Below are 21,124 nucleotides of genomic sequence, written 5' to 3' on the forward strand. Positions count from 1 at the left end.
GACTGCCACTGAAAAAATTTGAAAATTTATAATGTTTTCACTAGAGATTACTGATACATAGATTAATAAATTCAGCTTAGAACCCGAAAAAAATGTTATCACCGTGCTAAATGCTAAATTCTACCCTTCGGAGGAAACCATGCCAACAAAACTATGACCACTTGAAAATCAGAACAAAGTATAGCAGTCCCTCTCCCCCACCCCCCGTATCTGCGGTTTTGCTTTCTGCGTTTTCAGTTACATTTGGTCAACCACCGTCCTGAAGCAGATGGTCCTCCTTCTGAGATAACCTCGGAAGATAACAGTTGCCTAACATTATATCACAGCGCCTACGTCATGCACCTCATGTCATCTCCTCGTGTGGGCATTTCATCATCTCACACCATCACAGATGAGAAACAGTGAGCACAGAATAGTATTCTGAGAGAGAGAGATACCACATTCACATACCTTTTGTTACAGCATATACTCACAGTTGTTCTACTTTATTACTAGTTATTGTTGTTACCCTCTTACTGTGCCTAATGTATTAAACTTCATCAAAGATACGTATGTACAGGAGAAAAACTTTGTGTAATACTATAGGGTTCCACACCATTTGTGGCTTCAGGCATCCACTGGAGGTACTGAAATGTGTCCCCCCACCACGGATAAGGGGAACTAAAATATCGCCCTCCCTGAGCATAAAGGGAAAGGTATACCTGCATGCAGATAAAGAGGTTCTGACAAACAAGGAGAGTGATCTCAAAATATAATTTTAAAAACTCAGCCTTAGATAAAATTTTCTGAAATCAAAGTCTTAATTTTTGGTACATGTTAAGTGGCTTCTAGCTCAATTAATCCTGTAGGATAAACCATTTTAGTTACACAGGGGCTCATTTTATCACTGATTTATTTGAATGTCTCATCTGAAAGTTATTTTGCTTAAAAAAGATAGTCCACCATAACAGCCTCTTAAAAAAACCTTGAAGGTCCAGAACTGGCATGCTTTGAAGTGGAGTGGATCCAAAGTTCTCAGAGGTCTCTGGTTCCGTCCACGGCAATTCCTCAAGGCAAGGGTAAAGCTTTCCCTATCTACTCAGGTTAGATTTTGCCTGGGAGTATAATTTTACTCACTGCTGCCCAAAACATATCAAGTGTCTGACTGAAGTAAGTACCATCTCTGTAGGAATGACTGAAAGGCCAGTCCTCTATCTATTCCCCTGGATACTCGGGTCTATTTGTGGGTGGCGACAGGACCTACAATCTTGGGTCTCTTGTGGAGCTGCCTTATTCCCTGTGCTCTGGGGCTATCAGCCCACATTAGAAGATGCCAGAGAAACTGTCCTTTGAAACTGACTGTATTGATGTTAAGGGTGTTGCCCTTCATGAGAGAAATCGCTTGAGTTTTCTTGCCAGAAGAGTTGTATTTCTAAGCAACTGGCTGCTTGTATATTATGGACACTGACTCACGTAATCATTCATGACCTTCTCTCTGCACAGGCTACCGCGAAGCTCGGAGCCATACTGGAGCGTGCTCCTGGCTACCAAATGTCCTGTCTTCTCAGCACCCATTTTGCTTGTTAACCTCATTCCAGGTCTCATTTTGGTATTCCTACCCTTATTTTCCTGATTTTCTCACTTATGACACACATACAATCCTGATTCGCTAATTAAAAATATACTGAAATAAGGAATAAAATTCAATGCAGCTTGTTTTCAGTTCATTTGAGAAAAGATGAGGTTGCAAAATTTCTTATTTCTTAACCGAAAATTTAAACAATGTTAAAAGATGGTAAGGTTCCCAGGCTAGCCCAAGGAAATTTAATTTAACCACAATACAGCAAGATGTAGTATTAAAAAAAGCTACCGTCATTCAAGACAAGTTCTGCAGGGTAATTCTACATTCATGTTTAAAAAGAAATTTTTCTGGGGCACCTGGGTGGCTCAGTTGGTTAAGCGACTGCCTTCGGCTCAGGTCATGATCCTGGAGTCCCAGGATCAAGTTCTGAGTCAGGCTCCCTGCTCAGCAAGGAGTCTGCTTCTGCCTCTGATCCTCCCCCTCTCATGCTCTCTCTCTCTCAAATACATAAAATCCTAAAAAAAAAAAAAAAAAAAAAAAAAGAAATTTTTCTTATTAGAGAATTTGTGTGTAAAGACACATCACTGATTACCCAAACTCATATAGGCACAAGATAACGTAAGTCAGATAAGAAATTCATAAGCATTTAAGTAAGACAAAGTCCAAGGGCCTTATAAATCATCCATATTTTATTCAGTCAAGTTGACTTGCTCTTTTCCCCTTAAACAAATAACTAAGGGTAATTTAATTCAGTGAGAGTAGTGAAGTGAATACAGATCTTTGAAGAACAGTAAAATGTTAATTTTATGATCCTATTTATTTTGCTAACGCTTCTTCATGATAGGACACAAATGCAAATTTTGACTCAGGGTCAATTCTTAATTTTCCAGCAGCAGAAAAGGAAATCTATTTGAATACCTGAATTTTACAAGCAAACTCGACATATTTCATATAGATTAACCTAATAATGTCTTGGACATAGTTATTCATAGGTCTAGACTATGGCTTATATTTACTGGGCTCTCATTCAGCATTTATGCATTTGAAGTCTACCTAGTCAAATTATCTTGATAAATCTTGGCTTCTAAGGGAAGAATTCTGCTTCTATTAACCCTTGGTGCTACTTATAAATGCATGACTTCAGAGAGGGGCACCATCAGATTTGGATTTAGAAAGTACTCTGGTGACAAGCTGAAGGATGCCTGGTAGCATTAAGAACTGAAGGCACAGAGATCAGTAGAAGGCTATTATAAAATCCAGACAGGAACTGCGGAGGGCTAACAAAGGCAATCACTGTGGGGACACAAAATTTCTGCTGGCAAGAGAAATACGGGAGAGACAATCCACTGGGCAAGAAGACAGACTATGGGTAAAATAAGGAGAAAAAGTGAAGTGATTTCCTTGAGAGCTGAACATCCAATGAGAAGGAATGCAGGAGGGCCATGTTTGCTGGGATGGATGCAGAATTCTGTGTAGACACATTTGGTTTGGTAGCATACAGAGAAGGTGAAGGAAGGCTTTGGAAAGAAGGGTTTGCAGGCTAGGGGAAAGGATAAACCAGGGTGAGTCATCAGATCACACACGGTTGAAGCCACAACTGATGAGCACATGTAGGGAGGGTGGGAGAAGGTCAGGAAGCAATGGAATGGAGCTCCCATATTGAAGGAAGAGAGGGAGAGGAGGACGAGTGTCCCAAACAGGGAGGAGACTACTAGACAGTGGTGTCCTGATGTCAGGGAGGGAAGGAAAGAAGATGATCCTGGTGGCAAAAGGGCCAAAGCCAAAAAAGTAACAGAAGGAATTTGGCAAGCTAGACTGCAGTGGAATGAGGAGTAAGTTGAAGGGGACAGTGGAAAGCATGTGTAGACCATTCCTACCATGAGCAGGCTATCAGGGAATCATCTATACCTCAAACAGCACAAACCACACTGGTCTTTTTTTCTACAGGATTGGCTATCGGTTCTTTTAGAGTAATATTCTCCTGTAGAAGCTGGTTGTTCTAAGGTTCCTTTTGGCAGAGGCTCCCAGCCACCATTCTAGTCATCCCCATAAAGGAACAGATGCAGACATGGGGCAAGACAAGAGCATAAGCAGACAGAAGCATGGGAGGGAAGGCGATGATGGCAGCGGGAAGCTCACATCTCAACTCCACTTCGGCACCAATCAGGAAGGAACTGGGGCCCGTGGTCCAGAAATATTTCCTTCCTTCAGGGTCAATGGGGCTATGTGGTCTTGCGCCAAAGGAGACTCACAGCACCACAGATTCTCCTTGGGAAGATCACCTTTAGGTCATGAATCTAGCTCTGCTGAAGCTAGTCTTCACCTGTATTCTGCTGAGAACCTCTCCTCACGGCACACTGACCTTGCCCACTCTTTCTGCTCCTCTTGATTATTCTTTCTGATAAGATCCTTCCTCCTATCTTCCTTTCCTCTTCTTTTTTTTTTCTCTCCCCTTACTACTACTTGGCAGAAATATTATTTTTCATTAATACTGCTCCTACCCCTCACTGATATTTTGGAATACGGCATGTACCCAAGTTAATTTATTTTCAGTTTATATCACCCTTTGTGTGTGCCCTAGGGTATGCACACACATTACAGAATATTTACTTAAGAAATCTAAAACAACGTATCGCTTGGGAGCAACATCTATTAAAATATCAACAATATCAACTGTGAAATGACAATTTTATTTTATTTTTTTATTTTTTATTTTTTAAAGATTTTATTTATTTATTTGACAGAGATAGAGACAGCCAGTGAGAGAGGGAACACAAGCAGGGGGAGTGGGAGAGGAAGAAGCAGGCTCCCAGCAGAAGAGCCTGACGTGGGGCTCCATCCCAGAACGCCGGGATCACGCCCTGAGCCGAAGGCAGACGCTTAATGACTGAGCCATCCAGGCGCCCCTGTGTGTTCCTTTTAAGACAGAGGATGAAACATGCTTAAAATTGTCATTATGGGGCGCCTGGGTGGCACAGCGGTTAAGCGTCTGCCTTCGGCTCAGGGCGTGATCCCGGCGTTCTGGGATGGAGCCCCACGTCAGGCTCTTCTGCTGGGAGCCTGCTTCTTCCTCTCCCACTCCCCCTGCTTGTGTTCCCTCTCTCGCTGGCTGTCTCTCTCTGTCGAAAGGAATAAATAAAATCTTAAAAAAAAAAAAAAAAAAAAAAGGAGCACACAGAGGGGTCACCAACCTATTCCAAAGTCAAGGTATCCCTGGGAGATTCCCCCAGATGGAGCTGTAAACCCTGAGCAGCAGTATTCAGTGTGGGTTTTAGCTTTGTAAGCAAGGCCAACGGAAAGCAAGGACTGCCAAGAAAATGAAATTATTTAGGGAAATTAAAATTATAGAGTCCAAACTCTGACATGCACTTTGAAGTCAAGGGATAATAGGAGTAGAATGAGATCCACAGTGATGTTGGCAATAGCTCCTCAGCAGGGGTTTTCACGGAGTTTACCTGCACCTATCTGGCAGGACACAGGAACACACGAGTTTATCTCTTATGGAAAGAAGCCCACCCAAAGATAAAGAGCCACATCTACCTGGGGAGACAGGTGGACGTTGAGAAGGCTTCCTAACCCGAGCCCACAAGGAACATGGGGAAAAGTGCTGGTATTGGAGGACTCAGGCGTTAACTTAGTTCCCCATCAGCTGTATCACTTAGGTTTGCTACTTTACTGCTGAGCTGCAGCTTCCTTTCTTGCCAATTGGGGGAAATTAGAAGGATCTGCTTCGTGGAGTTTTTATGATGGTTAACTGAGATAATGCAAGGAAGGGCCTAACTTGTGTCTGGCCCATGAGAAATGTTTAAGTATAAAAAAGCCATTATTATGATCGTATTTGTAAAATAGAATGATAATACCAATCTCATAGTGATTCCACAGTGAATAAGACAATGCATACTGAAGTACATGATATACAGTGCTTGATACACAGCATGTGATCCATCCGTGTTAATTCACTTTGGAGTCCCCCTCTCTTCTTCTTTCCCTCTAAACACTGGGGGGATCTGTGTGAATATGGAACAGATATCCCTGAGGCAGTGAAAAGCCTCAGTGGCAAGGAACTGATTTTATTAACATTATTTTAATCAGAATTTGAATAAAATCAGTTCTCCCAATGCTTTTAACCCCTGGAATGAAACTGTAACCGAGCCTCGGCAGAGTGCAGAATTTGGTACAACAAGCGTGTGTGAGACGACTACCTCCAGTGGATCTAGTTACCAAAGTGTTGGAAGGCTTCTGTTATAGCACATTCTTACCAGAATGAAAACTCTAGGAACGTAGGACTCTGGCAAGTTTTATTCTCTGCTGTATCACTGGTACCCAGCAGAATGCCTGGTGTACAGCGGAAGTTCAATAAATATTTGCTAACTGAACGAATATGGCTCCCAGAGATATGCTGTATGTCAGCGTCTTTGTCAAAAAGTTACCGTCCACAAGGACCATGGAGAGGAAAGTAGGCATGGGAGGCCTGAAGGCAGCTATAGTGTTGGTCGTGGACAACTGCCATGCCACAAAATAATGATACATGGCACTGGTCTGACCCAGGAATACTGAGGATTCTACCAGAGCCCTTCATCCTTAGCAATGTCATAAAATAAGATTGTTTCAAGCTAAGACAAACTCAAACACTCCCAACCATAATACCGCCACCTTGATTTGAAAGTGCTTCATAGATTACAAAGCCTTCACACATAAATTCTCATTTAATAATTTGCTGGCCTGCTTGCACTTTTAGGAGGGTCCCTACTATAGGCAAAGTTAGGTGGGGGAGGTTTAAAAAAAACACAACATGAGCATGACAAGATTTCTGCTCTTCAAGGACTTAAAATATGGCAGGAACCAGGAAACCCTTCAAGGGCACATTCTATTAACTTCATCTGTCTGATCCACCCACACCTGACCCAGGTGTTTTGCCTCCATCACAGAGTCAGACCCTCAGGACTCCAGAGAGATTTATGACCGTAGGCGCACAGAATGCAGGTTTCGAACCCTGCTGTCCATAGCTCCCATTCTCTTGCACATATTAAAGACTTCGAGAATAGAAAAGAAATCAACCAGATTCTCTTTTCTTAGGTTCCAATATTCTGAACACATTTGTCTTCAGGCTGGCAAATGAAAATATAAAGGAATTGCAAAATGAAAACAGGCTGTGTTGAAAGGTAATAACTCTTTCCTTCATCCTTAAAGAAGAAAAAAAAACCCAGAAGATACAGTAAAAATAAACACTGGATTCCCTCTTATTCCTCAGGGTTAGAAGGATGCCAGGGAGACAATCCTCCGTGATAACTGTATGCCTGAAATACATGAGGTCTTCAGGTGATTGTGGACTAAAGTCAATTATTGTGGAAATAACATTATTGCCAGGAGACGGCTGCATAGGTTAGTAGTAGAGGTTATGAAACAAGAAGTCGTTTTTTTGCATTTTGGTTATTTTTAATTAATTAAAACAAAGACGCTTATTTTCCTCTTTACTATCTTGCACTGGTTCTTCTGACTTTTGAAAATTCTTCTCAGTGAAACAAATGGTGGCATCTTAAGATAACAATGTGTCCACAATCACTACCAGTCACAGACATTTCTGGCAACATGGACTTTTCTTCTTCCCATACCAAGTTCTGTTCATCACCTGAGATGTCTCATTTGTTCATCACCTGAGATGTCTCAATGTTTTGGAGAATTCTTCCTTGTGTTTTTATTTTTTTAGAAGGAAAAGGAAGTGGCTTTGAAGAAACCATATGGCCCACACATCTTGCTTTCTGAATCGGGTCTACCTCTTAACAATGCTACTGACAGGACATCCCTGTGATAGAGCCCCTTCCCCCAACCCTGCCCGACCTTTAAGGGACAGACCAAGTCTGAAGGTCTCAGGGCACGGAGAGTATCTGGCTGGGGATGCAAGACCAGGAGCGCTGGGAAGGGAGAAGAGAATCCTGTCTGATGTAGCTCGTGTGTTTAGCCAGAACGCAGGAAGAAACGGTCCCAAACCTGACATCTTCACTCTGTTGTGAGAAACAGTTCTGCCCTAGCTTGGGATGGAAGTCAGGACCTATTCTACGTTCACGTAGCTCGAGCCTCTGAGAGGCCTCAGCAAACGTGGCGACGTGCATGTGGATGGGCAGGCTGGTAGTGGTGTAGCATGCACACGTGAGCATTCCAAACAGGAGACACAGACAGCCAGTGGGCGGGGGAGGGGAGGCTGGGAGGCCCTTCCTAGGGGCATCTGCTACAGCTTGCACCACCTAACGGTCTTCCTCAAGCCTGGTAAGGTGGCTTGCAAACCAACTACCCTAGTACTGAGCGATCACTTGTTAGTAACGGGCTTGCCTACGTACACCTTACAGTGATCCCAAAGAGAAAGAAATCAAGCTGGTTTCATTTGCAGGAAGGCCTTTTTAAAATATAATAGGTGAATTTCTGGGGGTGCAAAGGCTAGATATAAATTTGGTTGGGGAAACCAAATGTTTAATTAAAATTCTCTGAGATTCCTCTGTATTCAGATATGTGAAGAAGAAGGAAGTTAAAGAAAATTATGTGACCATCTGTGCCCTAAACACTGCTACCCCGGTAGTTCATCGAAATCTTTTCACTTATCCTTGTTAATAAGCAGTTACCTGTACGCATGGCATTCACTCATACATTTCTTTTGCTTTTCCAGTGTGTTATCACTGAGAAAGCAAAGTTGACTCAAACATGGTTCCTATGCCCTGGGGATGACAATACAGTGAACAAGGACAAGAGTGATGGGGGAATTAACACGGCAGGATTTTGCACAAAGTGTCTGGAAGACAAGGGAGGAGCCATCATAGATATGACCCATACACTTGCCACATACTGGTGCACCCATTCGTGCCTGGCCTGGATGCTGCAGTGATAGTGGTGAGCAAAACCACACATGGTCCTTGACTTCCTGCAGCCTGCGGGCAGACTAGCGGGGGAGATGTTGTGGAGGTGATTACAAAGTCCATGCAGAATTACACCTGGTCAAGTGTCATGACAGACTAGTCACAGGGCTGTGAGAGCTTACAGCACTGGGGCGTGCCTTTGCTCGGGTTCAGATGAATGAGCACGGAGGGGTGACCTCTATGAACAGAGAAAGACCTTTGAGAGACAGAGGAACGGCATGGGTTCAAGGCAGCACAGATCTAAGCAAGTCAAGGAAAGGCCAACGTGAGGAGCGCACTCCCCAAACGGGAAGGTGATATAAGGCCAGAGAGGCAGGGACACTGACCCTGCGGCAAACACAGGCCATGGTAAGGATTTTGAACTTTATCAGGAGCAATGAGATGCAACTAAAGTTTTTCTTTTTCCTTTTTAAAAAAGTTGTTTTTTCAAAAAAGATTTTATTTATTTATTTGAGAGAGAGAGAGTCGGGGGCAGAGGGAGAGGGAGAAGCCAACTTCCGGCTGAGCAGGGAGCCTGATTCGGGGCTCAATCCCAGGACCCTGGGATCATGACCTGAGCTGAAGGCAGACGCTTAACTGACTGGGCCACCCAGGCACCCCCTTTTTTTTTTTTTAATTGTTCAATAAGGAAATAGAGTGGGGTTGGGAGGATTCAGAGAGCTTATCAAGAGTCAGCCTGTTAGCTGAATTCTGAAGGATGATAGGGATTTGCCGTACAAAGGGAGGAAGTGTGTTTCAAACACAGGAACCAGTATGTGATCACATGAAGGCCCAAAGCCACATGGCACCATTACGAAAATGGGAGAAATCTGATTGGGCTGAAGCGAAAAGAGACAGGAAGAGAGGAGACAGAACACAAAGCGGGGAACACATGTGAAGCGAAGAAGGAATTTTACTTCAAAAGTCATGTCCAGCCTCTGGTGCATTTAAACAGGGAGAGCAGAGTGGCTGGGTGGGAGCAAGCATATCTTGGAGCAGTTTTGGGATCAAATCTTCACTCTGCTCCTTATAAGGTCCGTCAGTTGGATAAACCATGGTACTCCTTCCTCACAGAAACCATCCACCTACCATGCTTAGCCCAGGGCCTAGCACCCTGTTTGGTGAGTTGCACCTGCATTTAGGGGTACAGAGGAGACCGACAGTAGAATATGGGTACAGCCACCCAGAAGAGGAGTAACGATGAGCTGGACTAAGCTAGTGGCGATGAAGAGGAGGGGGTGGGCCTGAAGGGTCCAGGCAGAATGTGGAAGAAAGGAAGCCAAATAAAGAGAAGGAATCCTGGACGAATGTCCAGTCCCCAGCTTAGCTGGGAAGGTCTCGATGTGTGTGAGTTGACTATTGCATCTGGTGCTTGGGCTGGAAACAGACTTGGGAGTAAACACCAAATCAAGGTGGCAAATGAAACCACGGACTGTGATAAAATTACAGGGAAGGTACAAAGAGGGAAAAGAGGAAGGACCACCCTGGGAACGAAGAGACCTTTGGGCACATCAGAGTCTTATGAGAAGGCAGTCCTTCAGACCTGAGGAAGGAGAGGTGCTGAAACTGGGTGCTGAGACTGAATGTTCTAGTCAGGATTCTGGGGCCTGCAGTGGGCAGAGCCTATGAACAACATCCCTTCCAGGACGCTGCCCAGCAGGGTCTGCCCTAATTCACTTCACACCTCCCTGGGATTGCCTTCCTATAGAGTTTCAAGTCTGGGGTTAAAGCACTCGGTTGCCTTTACGAAACGCTGGGCTTACTATTTTAGCTCTCCACGAGTTTAGAGGTCTGCCACAATCCCGCAGCCTTTTCATAGTTGGTCTGAGAAGGGAAAAAACAGAACACTGAACTCATGTACATTGTGAATATTCAATGAAGAATTGTTGAATGAGTAAGAGACAACTGGACCAGGATAAAGATCAACGGCTTCTTCTGGCTCCAGCGTGGCTGCAAGGAACAGCTTTCTTAATTAATTTAGAATTTTGCTTAGTAAAGGGCAAAGGAGATTTTAGATGAGATACTTCTGCCTACAGAAATGACTTCTGGTGAAGACAACATCACTGTTAGGGATCAGATGCCAGGGAGGGATAATTATATAGGGAAAATATGTGTATTTACTCTCAAACTATGGATGCGCAAAAAGAAATGATGAGGGCATTAAATGAATATGGTATAGGATAATGTATATAATTATAATGAATTGATCACATAAGTAATTTTAAACAAGGCCAAAGGGGGTGTACTAAATCCACTCAAAAATTACCCCAGAAACAAAAGAATATAAGGCTAACAGATGCATTAATAACATCTAATGAGCCATCTGATAAATAAAACAAATAATTACTCTGAGAATAGATAAAACCAACTAATTAACACTGGTGAATATTAACTGGCAAATAAAGAAAATTAATATATGAAAGATACATAATTGGAGAAACAAAAATGAGCTAAGCGTATATAATACTGCAGATTAAGTTAACATCTAGGACCAAAGAGATGCTTTAAAATTGTGTCTGAAGGGGTGCCTGGGTGGTTCAGTTGGTTAAGTGTCAGCCTTTGGCTCAGGTCATGATCCTGGGGTCTGGGATCAAGCCCTGTGTTGGGCTCCATGCTCAGTGGGGAATACCCTTGAGATTCTCTCTCTCCCTCTGCTCCCCCTTCGCCCTCCCAAATAAATAATCTTTAAAAAAGAATGGTATGCTCTACCAGCTGAGGCCCTGGGTGCCCCCGAAACAAGTTTTCTTGATTCAAAGGCCAGGAATCTTTCTAAGCCAAGACTGCCATGCTCATGATTCTCAGTCATAATACTGAAAAAATATTTAAAGCAAATTGGTTCAGGAATGATAACATTAGGGGAAGAAATAGGTGTAAAAGAAAAGAACAGAGAAGTTCTAGCATCAAGTCATTGCAACTTCCATGTCTCTTTTGTCATGAAAGCCTTTTCTTTTTTTTTTTTAAAGATTTTATTTATTTATTTGATAGAGAGAGACAGAGACAGGCAGCGAGAGAGGGAACACAAGCAGGGAGAGTGAGAGAGGAAGAAGCAGGCTCCCAGAGGAGCATGGAGCCCGATGCGGAGCTGGATCCCAGGACCCTGGGATCACGCCCTGAGCCGAAGGCAGACGCTTAATGACTGAGCTATCCAGGTGCCCCATGAAAGATTTTTCTGAGCTATTTTTTTTGGTTTAAATGTCAAAACATTTGAGTTAAAAAAACCCGGCTATACTTTCAAAGACAATTCCAATAATGAGTGGCTATGAAGCCACACAGATAACCAAGATGTCACAGTGATACATTACAATGTCATAACTTTGGAAATTATAAATCTGCTTCTTAAAATGGGAGGGTAGAGATCAACTGAAGGAACCCTATTCAAGGCATTCCTGTTACCAACACAAACAAAACCCAGGAGGGCCCATCCCAGTTCAGCTGACTCTTGCTAAATCCAGAAATTCACAGCCTGGCTCATGTCACTGATCTAGTTTTATTACTTAATTTGTTTCTGTAGAATTTTCCTAAATTGGCGAGATACCAGTTAATTGAGACGGTAAGTGCTAAGACATATGTAAAAATCTGTTACCTGATGAAATGGGATTCAGTGTCAGGAAAGGGGTCACAGAAGAGAAGAAATAGGAAATGAAGTACCTTTCACCCTTGACAAAGTAGTCATATGGCTATTTATGCAAGTCATGAAGAGGCAGGCAATTTTCTACAATGCTTATTACTAAGCAGTTCTCAAACAATGTTTTGTAAGTATACTTGTGTTAAAAAAAAAAAAAGTATTATTCTGGTACAACACAGAATAACTTGAAGATACTTTACAGAAATCCTATTTACTTCCAGCATTTTGTGGTCTAGCTTTACTCCTTTACTGTCTTACAACATTCTCTACCTTTATTTTCTCTTTGCCCTGATTCTCTCGTTTATTATTTTTTAATTATGACAATTATTTCATCTTATTGTATGTATTCTTATAAGTTTTTTAAATGCTTTAGGGGCCAAGATGAAGAATAAATAGAATAGAATCTGGAAACTCTTACAAACTAAACTTAGTAAGTCAACAATGACACATAGATCTAATAATTTTTTAACACTTAGCTCTACTCTCAAGAGTAAAAAAATATTATTTTTCCCCCAATTTAGGCTGTTGAATATATAAAATATTTTCTTCTCAAAGTCAATTGTACAATTTTTACTTATTTTTCAAAATCATTATCACTCAACATGGCAGAATTTAGCAACCATAAAAGAAAATTTTTTTTGAAATTTCAAGCATATTTAATGGTAATGAATAATCTTTCTTTGAAGTCTAAGAAGCTGGTTTTTTTCAGAACAAATGAACTGTCTCTAGTTGTTGTGTGGATTTGTAGAAAGAAAGAATCAGGTGCCTATAAATAACATAATCTAATAAAGTGCCACAGGCTATCCCATGAGTTCAACAGTAGATACTCAGAACAATTTAAGAGTAAATTTGGGAAGAACTTAGAAAATTTAAGAGTTGTCTTTTTCTCTTTTATTCCTCTCCTCCTTCTCTGTGTTCTTGCATAGCCTATAATATAAAACTTAAAAAATTTTCACAGAGAGGTATGATCTGTTCAACATTTTATAGTAAGCGAAACTCTACTTTGGCTGATTATAGAATTCTGTGGTTTCTTTGCTCATAATACATACATCCATTTCAAGACTTAACAAAAGAGAAAACTTTTTACTGGGGGAAAATCCTAATAATCTTATTAAGAATGCCAAAAAGCTGGTGGACCATCCTGTTTGTATTCTAGCTACTCCGAGGCTCTAGTGCAATAATATATGATTTTTCAAGAACTATTAGGAACAAACTGGATTTGTCCATTTGTTCCAAAGCCAAAGAATACTGGGCAGTAAGGTCTTTAGTGTAGCTGTCCTGTTTCAGAAAGGGAAAGGTGCTTGGTGTTGATGCTACTCACATTAGAATTAGTATTATTCACCTTGGCATTCTTGATCAGTGGCACGTGGGGCAAAAGAGGTGGTCAATGTCAGAAGATCTGCAACAGTGAGTACAGAAACTGTGGAGGAAACCATCCGCCTGACTCCTGCTGTGTCCAGGAGCTCAAGGTTCCCGGTCCTGAGCTTCTAGTTCAAAGAGAGGATAGACTACTCAATAGAAACAATTGTTTAGTCCATTCATTAAGACTTCCATCAGAGGCTTCGATCATGTTGCATTCAGTAGTGTAGCAGGTAGTAATGGAGACCTGCCATTATCAACTGTTAGTAATTTACCAGTCACAAAACTAGGGAAAGCCTGTTTAGCTACTTCAGCTGTAAAAAGAAATCGTGAAAATAAATATCTTTGGATTGATGTTTCTAAAACTTTTGAAGGCCAAGTCAGAAGATGCATGGGGTTGTAGAAAGTTTCCACTGCGGAGGGTGGAGTCCTGGAAAAAGCAGTGCCCTGCAGGCTGGGAGGCATTCTAGTTCCCATTTTGTCATTCACCAGGTGTGAGACTTCAGTCAAGCTGTTTATCCTTTCTGTCCTCACCTTTGTTTTAGATTTTATTCCTTGCTGGCTATTTCGACCATCACTCAAAGTCATCTATGCTGGAACTCCAATCCAGGGCCTTTGGTTCTGAGGTGCCCCTTGTGTTTTACTTCCCCGACACCTCATTGTGCCTGGAATGCTCCTCCACCCGTGTCTACGTGTCCCTAGCTGCGGCAGTCACTAACTGCTGGCTGGCACAGCAGTGATTCCCAACCCTTTTCTCTTTGCTGCTTCCACTACAGGGGCGAGAATAGCTACACCCTCATTTTCCAGCCCCATGCCCAGCTAGTGATAAAAATGTAACAGAGTTCTGGTCAATGTTATAACCAGAAATCCACTGGAATGGTTCCAAGTTTACCCTTTCCTTATGAAACGAAAGCTTACTCTTTCCTGGTTGGGACGCCCTTCTTTCTGCTTCTTGCCTTGAATAAGGATATATTTGGAACTTCAGTAGCTGTTTGCAACCATTATGCATTAAGCATGAGAGGAAAACGAACACTCAGACTCCTTGACATCATCTAGTGGCTAAGTCAGTTCGATCAGTTACCTACCTCTCGACCTTCTCTATGTGAGAATAAACCTCTTATATACTGTGTAAAGGTTTTCTGTTACTTGTAGTCAAAAGCATTCCTACTAATATCTATTTTTAAGGTGGTGCTTATGAGCACCACACCTTTTCCTCCTTTGAACTTTACTGGTAAACTATTTTTTTTAAAGATTTTATTTATTTATGAGAGACAGATAGCAAGAGAGAGCACGGGTGGGGGGTGGAGGGTGGGAAAAGCAGGCTCCCCAATGAGCAGGGAGCCTGGCTCCAGCTTGATCCCAGGACCCTAGGATTACGACCTGAGCTGAAGGCAGATGCTTAACCGACTGAGCCACTCAGGTGCCCCATGAACTTTACTGATAAACTTCTGTTGATACTTTGAAAATTAATAAAGCAAAGTCTCATTTGAAATGTAGTCAGGAAGCCCTGTAGGGGGACCTCTCACGAACCTCCCATCTAGCTTACCTTACACTACACTAATGGACAGGAAGAAGTTCACATTACTACCCCAGCAGAAAGGTTTTGGTTTTCTCCTTGCCCAGCAACAACCCAGCCAATGAGAAACCATACCACCCCGAACTCTTCACTTTCCTCCAACAGTCTTTTGTTCCAAGGAGCCTCTCCCAACCTCCTCCTTTTTCTCTAAAACGTTCTTCTCTTTTGTTCTCCAGACTAGCCTATGTTTTGCCATAGCCTGCAAGTCCTGAATTGCAATTCCTCTGTTCCTAAATAGACTCGTTGCCAGGTAAAATAATGGGCCCTTTTGTTTTTGAGGGTCAACGGTCAGTTACCACTCTCTACCATTAATGGGAGGCTCATTTTGGTCTGCAGCTCTCACAATGCTTAGTGTACAAGAAGTGTAATACTCAAATATTTAATGAAGAAAGAAGGAGTTCCGATACTCAATTTGGTAAGCATTTGGGCATTATTTTAACCTTTAAGAGGAGAAATGGCCGATAAAAATTACCACTGAATACAATTTCTTCTTACTTCTTAACAAATAATTATAATCATATACTGCATAGTTACTGTGCTAAGCACTAGGGATATTGACCTAAAACAGAATTTCTGCTTTCAAGGAATGAATGGCAGACACAAGTAAACCTAGAAAGACAATAGTGTTTGATATGTGTAATAATGAACCTGAGAGCACAGTGCTTCCTCAACATCCACTTATTTTCTACTTTAACCAGAAACTGGCTGTCAGACGTGAATCACAACTTCCCATCCTTTCCCATCTTCACCTCCTTCACCCCTCCCACCCCCCCGAGTGAAAAAGTGTCCCTCCTTCTGTCCAAAGACCAACTGTGCTCTCAGACACACCACTTCTCACCTCTTGCGGGGTCTTGCTCTAGCAGTTGTCCAAACTCCCATATCATGTTAACCAGACTTCCTGGGTTGGTGGGTTGGTTTCTACTCTTTGTGGCTGTTTACTTCCTTCTGATTCACTTCTCCACCCCCACAATCCAGGTTCTGCCTTAACCACCTCACTAATACCGCTGCGGTAAAGGTCCCTAGAGATCTCTGTACTGCCAACACCAGGGACCACATTTTCATCTTTATTTATTGGACCTACTTTTCCAAAGCACGTGACTATCTTGACTTCTGTGACACTATTCCATTGCTTGTTCTCATCTTGTTTCTAGACACTATAGTAGTTATCCAAGTGTGGCCCAGGGGCTACTGGGGGGCTCTGAGATCTTTCAGGGGATCCATCAGGAAACCTGTTTTCACAATATCAAGAAGACATTTGCCTTTTCCACTCTCATTTTCTTATGAGTGCACAGTGAATTTCTCAGAGGCTACATGACGTGTGATATAGCCACAGGCTGTGGGCAGACACAAATATAAGAATCTGCCCTTCTTTTATTAAGATAGACGTTAAAAGAGATTTGCAAAAATGTCTCACAATGTCACTCTTGTCACTAATTTAATGGTTACTTTTCATTAAAGTGTTATTTATGTCAGTATGTAATGAGTTTATTAATTCATTTAAAAATAGGTGTTTTAAAATGGTTTAATTTGGATTTTTTTTTAAAGATTTTATTTATTCATTTGACAGAGAGAGACAGCTAGAGAGAGAGGGAACACAAGCAGGGGGAGTGGGAGAGGAAGAAGCAGGCTCCCAGCGGAGGAGCCTGATGTGGGGCTCGATCCCAGAACTCTGGGATCACGCCCTGAGCTGAAGGCAGACACTCAACGACTGAGCCACCCAGGCGCCCCTAATTTTGATTTTTAATATGAGATTGGTAACTATGCCACACATACACAAAGCTTTTGGGTCCTCAGTTACATTTAAGAATGTAAAAGGATCCTGAGACCCTTAAGTTTGAGGACTACATTCTTAGAATATGTCTTCTCGGCCTCCTTTAGCAGCTCTCTTTGGCCAACCCCTTAAATTTTGATGTTCTCTAGAACAGCATCCTCAGCCCACTAATTTTCTCACCGTACATTAAAATTTCTTAGTCTTGGCACATTTGACATTTTGGGTCAGAAAATTCATTACGGGAGACTTGGTGTTTAGCAGCATTCCTGGCCTCTAACTACTAGATGCCACCACTAGCATCTTTCCACCCAAGCTGTGACAACAAAAATGTCTTCAGACACTGTCATACAAAATTGCCCCAGTTTAGAACAACTGCCTTAAATACTCATTCTGGAAATTTCACCTAATAGCAAGAACTTTTTTTTTTTTTTTAAAGAGAGGGTGCACATGTCAGGGTGGGAGGCCAACGGAGAGGGAGAGAGAGACCTTAAGCAGGCTCCACGCCCAGCACAGAGCCCCATAACACGGGGCTCCACCTCACAACCCTGAGATCATGACCTGAACTGAAATCAAGAGTTGGATGCTAACTGAATGAGCCACAGAGGCGCTCCAAGTACAACTGTAAGTACCTGACATGTATTAACTCATTTAAACTTCGCCCTATGAGAGAGAAATTATCTGTTTTATAGAATCTCCATTTTATAGATTAAGAAACTGCAAAACAGAGAGGTGAAATGACTTACCCAGGGTCATAGAGCAAGTAAGTGATGATGGTAACTCTAGCCCTGTTTGCTTCTCTGAGCTCTAGACTCTTGTGAGTAACTGCCTTTGCTGGGCATCAGATGACACTCACTAGAGATGTCTGAAGAGGTACTCATAAGTCTTCTCGTCACAAGACCAGCTATTTCTGTATTTCTTAAGTCAGTTAATGGCACAACTTTACACTTAACCTTTCTGTGCCTCAGCTTAACTAGTAACGTAGAAGTGATTCTAGACTCTGCTTGGATTCTCCCTTATTCCTGAATCCAATCATTCATAGGGTTCTAACAAGTTTACCCTATAGTCTTTTTTCTAAAGATTTTATTTACTTATTTGACAGACAGAGACAGCCAGCAAGAGAGGGGACACAAGCAGGGGGAGTGGGAGAGGAAGAAGCAGGCTCCCAGCAGAGGAGCCCAATGCAGGGCTTGATCCCAGGACTCCGGGATCACGCCCTGAGCTGAAGGCAGATGCTTAACAGTCGACTGAGCTACCCAGGCGCCCCTACCCTATAATTATTAATCAAATATGTTTTTTTTCTCTATCAACCACTATTCTTGCATTCATGAGGACCCTAATCTCTGGGACATGTGGGTGGCTCAGTTGGTTAAGCATCTGCCTTCGGCTCAAGTCATGATCCCAGGGTCTTGGGATCAAGTCCCGCATCAGGCTCCTTACTCAGCAGGGAGCCTGCTTCTCCCTCTGCCTGTTGCTGCCCCTGCTTGTGCACTCTCTCTCTTTGACAAATAAATAAAATCTTAAAAAACAAAAACACTTCTTTAAAAAAAAAAAAAAAAAAAGAAAGGACCCTAATCTCTCTTCAGCATTGTTATAATCAACTCCCATTTGGTGTCTTTATATCTAGTCCTCAAAATTATCTTCTACATTGCTGCCAGTGATCTACCTAAAATGCAAATCTGGCCATGTCTGCTTTCTGGCTTAAAATGCTTTATTGGCTGCCTGTTAGCTAAGAATAAAATCCAAGTTCCTTAGCATGGTGCCTAGGCCCCTGAATCTGTGGTCTTTTCCACCTTCAGTCTCATCCTGTCACCCACTGAAACACACTTAACTCTCTAGCAATTAAATAATCTTCTACTGTTTGTTGTTATCTGAGCATACTATGCTGCTTCATGCCTTTGACCCAATGTCATCTTCTGGGAAGTGTTCTTGATTCTACCCGTGAGCATACCCATCACAGCACTTAACAGTTTGTGAAAATGGTTTCTATAACTGTGTCCCACAGAGGTTTGTTAAAAAAGCCACCGATGGTAGGTGCTTTGCTGAGTCCGAAGCTCTTATCTTTCTATCTCCAGGTTTTGGTACCACACAGGGCAAATCAGTCTTCAGACAAGTTTTGGAAGCACTGAGGTAAAATGACACTTAGGAAAAGGACCTGTTTGGATGGAGGTTGGGGTGGTGGATGAGGAGAATTAGGAAATCCTGTGTCCTGAGAAGGTCATGATTGAGCTGAATCTCAAAAAAGGATGAACTCGAGACAAGAGTGTTTAAAGGGCATTGCCCAATAGAGAGAACTTCACAAGGGGGAAAGGGGCTGTCTTTGAAATTCATAAGACATAGCCTTAATACAGAATGACATTACTTTTTAGCAAGTAAGTTTATTATCTTAGAGATCATACTAGTGGGAATCTCAGGTTTTAGGTCCATGATTTCAAGAAAGTGTAAAATGATTACCAGATTCCTATAGTTAATACATTTACACGTGTAGTGTATGAAAAATTTAGTTCAAAAGCATTACTCAAAGTATTACAAATTTCTGCCCACCAGGCACAGCTTTGAATGGTTTTCCTACAGTTTACCTCTGTTGACTTGGCATTTATTCACTTGATGAAAATTTTGCCTCAAATGTGGATTTCACCACCTGGCTCATAAATCATTTCCAAAAGGATTTTTAGTAATGTAAGAGTCCTCAGAGATTACCTTATCAACAAGCTAAATTTGTAAACAAGAAAACCAAACTACTAAGGTTGAGCGACTTGTTGAAGGTTACATATTCTCTGAGAACTCCTCCTTGACTTTTCTACAATGTGCTTTCACATCTACCCTATCTCTCACTTCAGTGTGGGACCTGTTGCTGATTCCCAGTTCTTGTTCATTCTCGGTAAATTTAAATGACAAAATACCTTCTTCCAGACTGCAAATAACTGGTTACCACTTATTCACTTGTAATATTTTGTTAGGCTTCTTCAACAGACTTGGTGAAGTTCTTGGTGCTAAGTACTTGGTTAATTTTTTGTTAAAAATTCCACCAGTATCTCCAACGTTTATAAACTTTACCTTCCAAAGACAAAGCCATTAAGTAAAATCACGCTCTCCCTTGAAATGTTTCTTTCAACCATCTGACTGGTCTCACTGGTAGGACCCAGATGTTGTTCTCAAATTTACAGTTCTATGCAGGTATCTAAAAATTAGATAGTCACTGCTTGAGAGGTTTAGTATTCTGTCCCATAACCAATGTTGTGTTGGGTCTACTTATCATAGGGACTGGCAACTCATACCCACTGGGAGGGTGGCGCCTCTGTCCTAGGACACTCGATCCTTGGGCTGGCCAGTCACCCAAAGTGAGACCTAGCATAAATATGGCTCAAAATCTGAGATGATCAGGCAGTTAGTAGGAAACACCGAATCTGAAAGGATGCAGAGAGAAAATCATTAAGATGCATACAGTAACCATGGGTACGGAGATATAAGGAAGCAAAAAAGCAAGCAGAGGCTGCGAGGTAGACAAAAGATATATGAAATGAACAAGGAACTCAGGAGCAAATAGGAGAAGGGGATAGGCATGGAGAAAGTTGTGTGCTACACTGAGGGATGTAAGTTTAGACTTTCATTCTCCCGCTGCAAAGATCCTTTAAGCTGTATCCCCACCTAATGAGGCCAAGATAAACGTTTCGTATCCCAGAAGTCTGTGAGAGTTTCTTTCCTTTACATCTCCTTGAATCTCCTTACAAACGCTGTCCTCGCCCCACGCCCTCCTCAAAGCCAGTACCCTAAGGAGAAAGGGTTTGATTCTTGCAACCCAAAAAGCTAGTTAAGGCACCTAGGATATTAGAGTGGCTACAGCGAGGCTTCAGCTTTCGGACATGTGCTACTGGCTGCTCACTTACACCATCGACTCTTCCAACCCTAGGGAAAGTTCTATGTATGCGACCAATGGGTCCTAGCTTGAGCACCTGCAGCTTCCACGTCCACTCTTCTCGTGGCAGAAACACACCACTAACCACGCTCCCAGAGAACCACGGTATTCGACTTGGGGGAAAACATCACAAAACTTGAATCTCTTCTCTAATAGAATGAAGGGCAAGCCCCCCTCCCCAGCTTTTCCCCGGAGGTTTCAGAGAGCCACGCGGGTCAACAGGGGCAAGCTTTTCGGCGGCGGAGCCTTTGAATCCCCGTCCCGAAGTCGCCGGCGCGGGACAGGAGCTCCCCGACCCCGGACCTCCCGGCCCCCGCCAGGTCACCTGTAATTGTAGGCGCTGAAATGCTTGCTCTCTCTCAGCATCGCCCGGTACAGATCTAACACTTGTGCGCGGCTGGAGGCTGCCATTTTGGAAAGGAAAAAAAAAAAAAA

The 21,124-nt window shown here is 42.4% G+C and overlaps 1 protein-coding gene across 2 annotated transcripts in view; it reads right to left on the reverse strand.

Annotated features, from left to right (window-relative positions):
* Nucleotides 1-21,124, reverse strand: part of LYRM4 (LYR motif containing 4) — a 158,395-nt gene that overhangs the window by 136,883 nt on the left and 388 nt on the right. The window contains exon 2 of one of the 2 annotated variants that reach the window (XM_040645021.1): nt 21,015-21,110. In XM_040645021.1, the coding sequence (XP_040500955.1) occupies nt 21,015-21,100 (86 nt within the window). In that variant the 5' untranslated portion in view covers nt 21,101-21,110. Of the gene's footprint in view, nt 1-21,014; nt 21,122-21,124 lie in introns of both variants that reach the window. The other variant, XM_040645020.1, reaches the window with a different exon arrangement.

The sequence above is a fragment of the Ursus maritimus genome, unplaced genomic scaffold (assembly GCF_017311325.1).
Source record: "Ursus maritimus isolate PB19 unplaced genomic scaffold, ASM1731132v1 scaffold_30, whole genome shotgun sequence".
NCBI classification, from domain to species: Eukaryota; Metazoa; Chordata; class Mammalia; order Carnivora; family Ursidae; genus Ursus; species Ursus maritimus.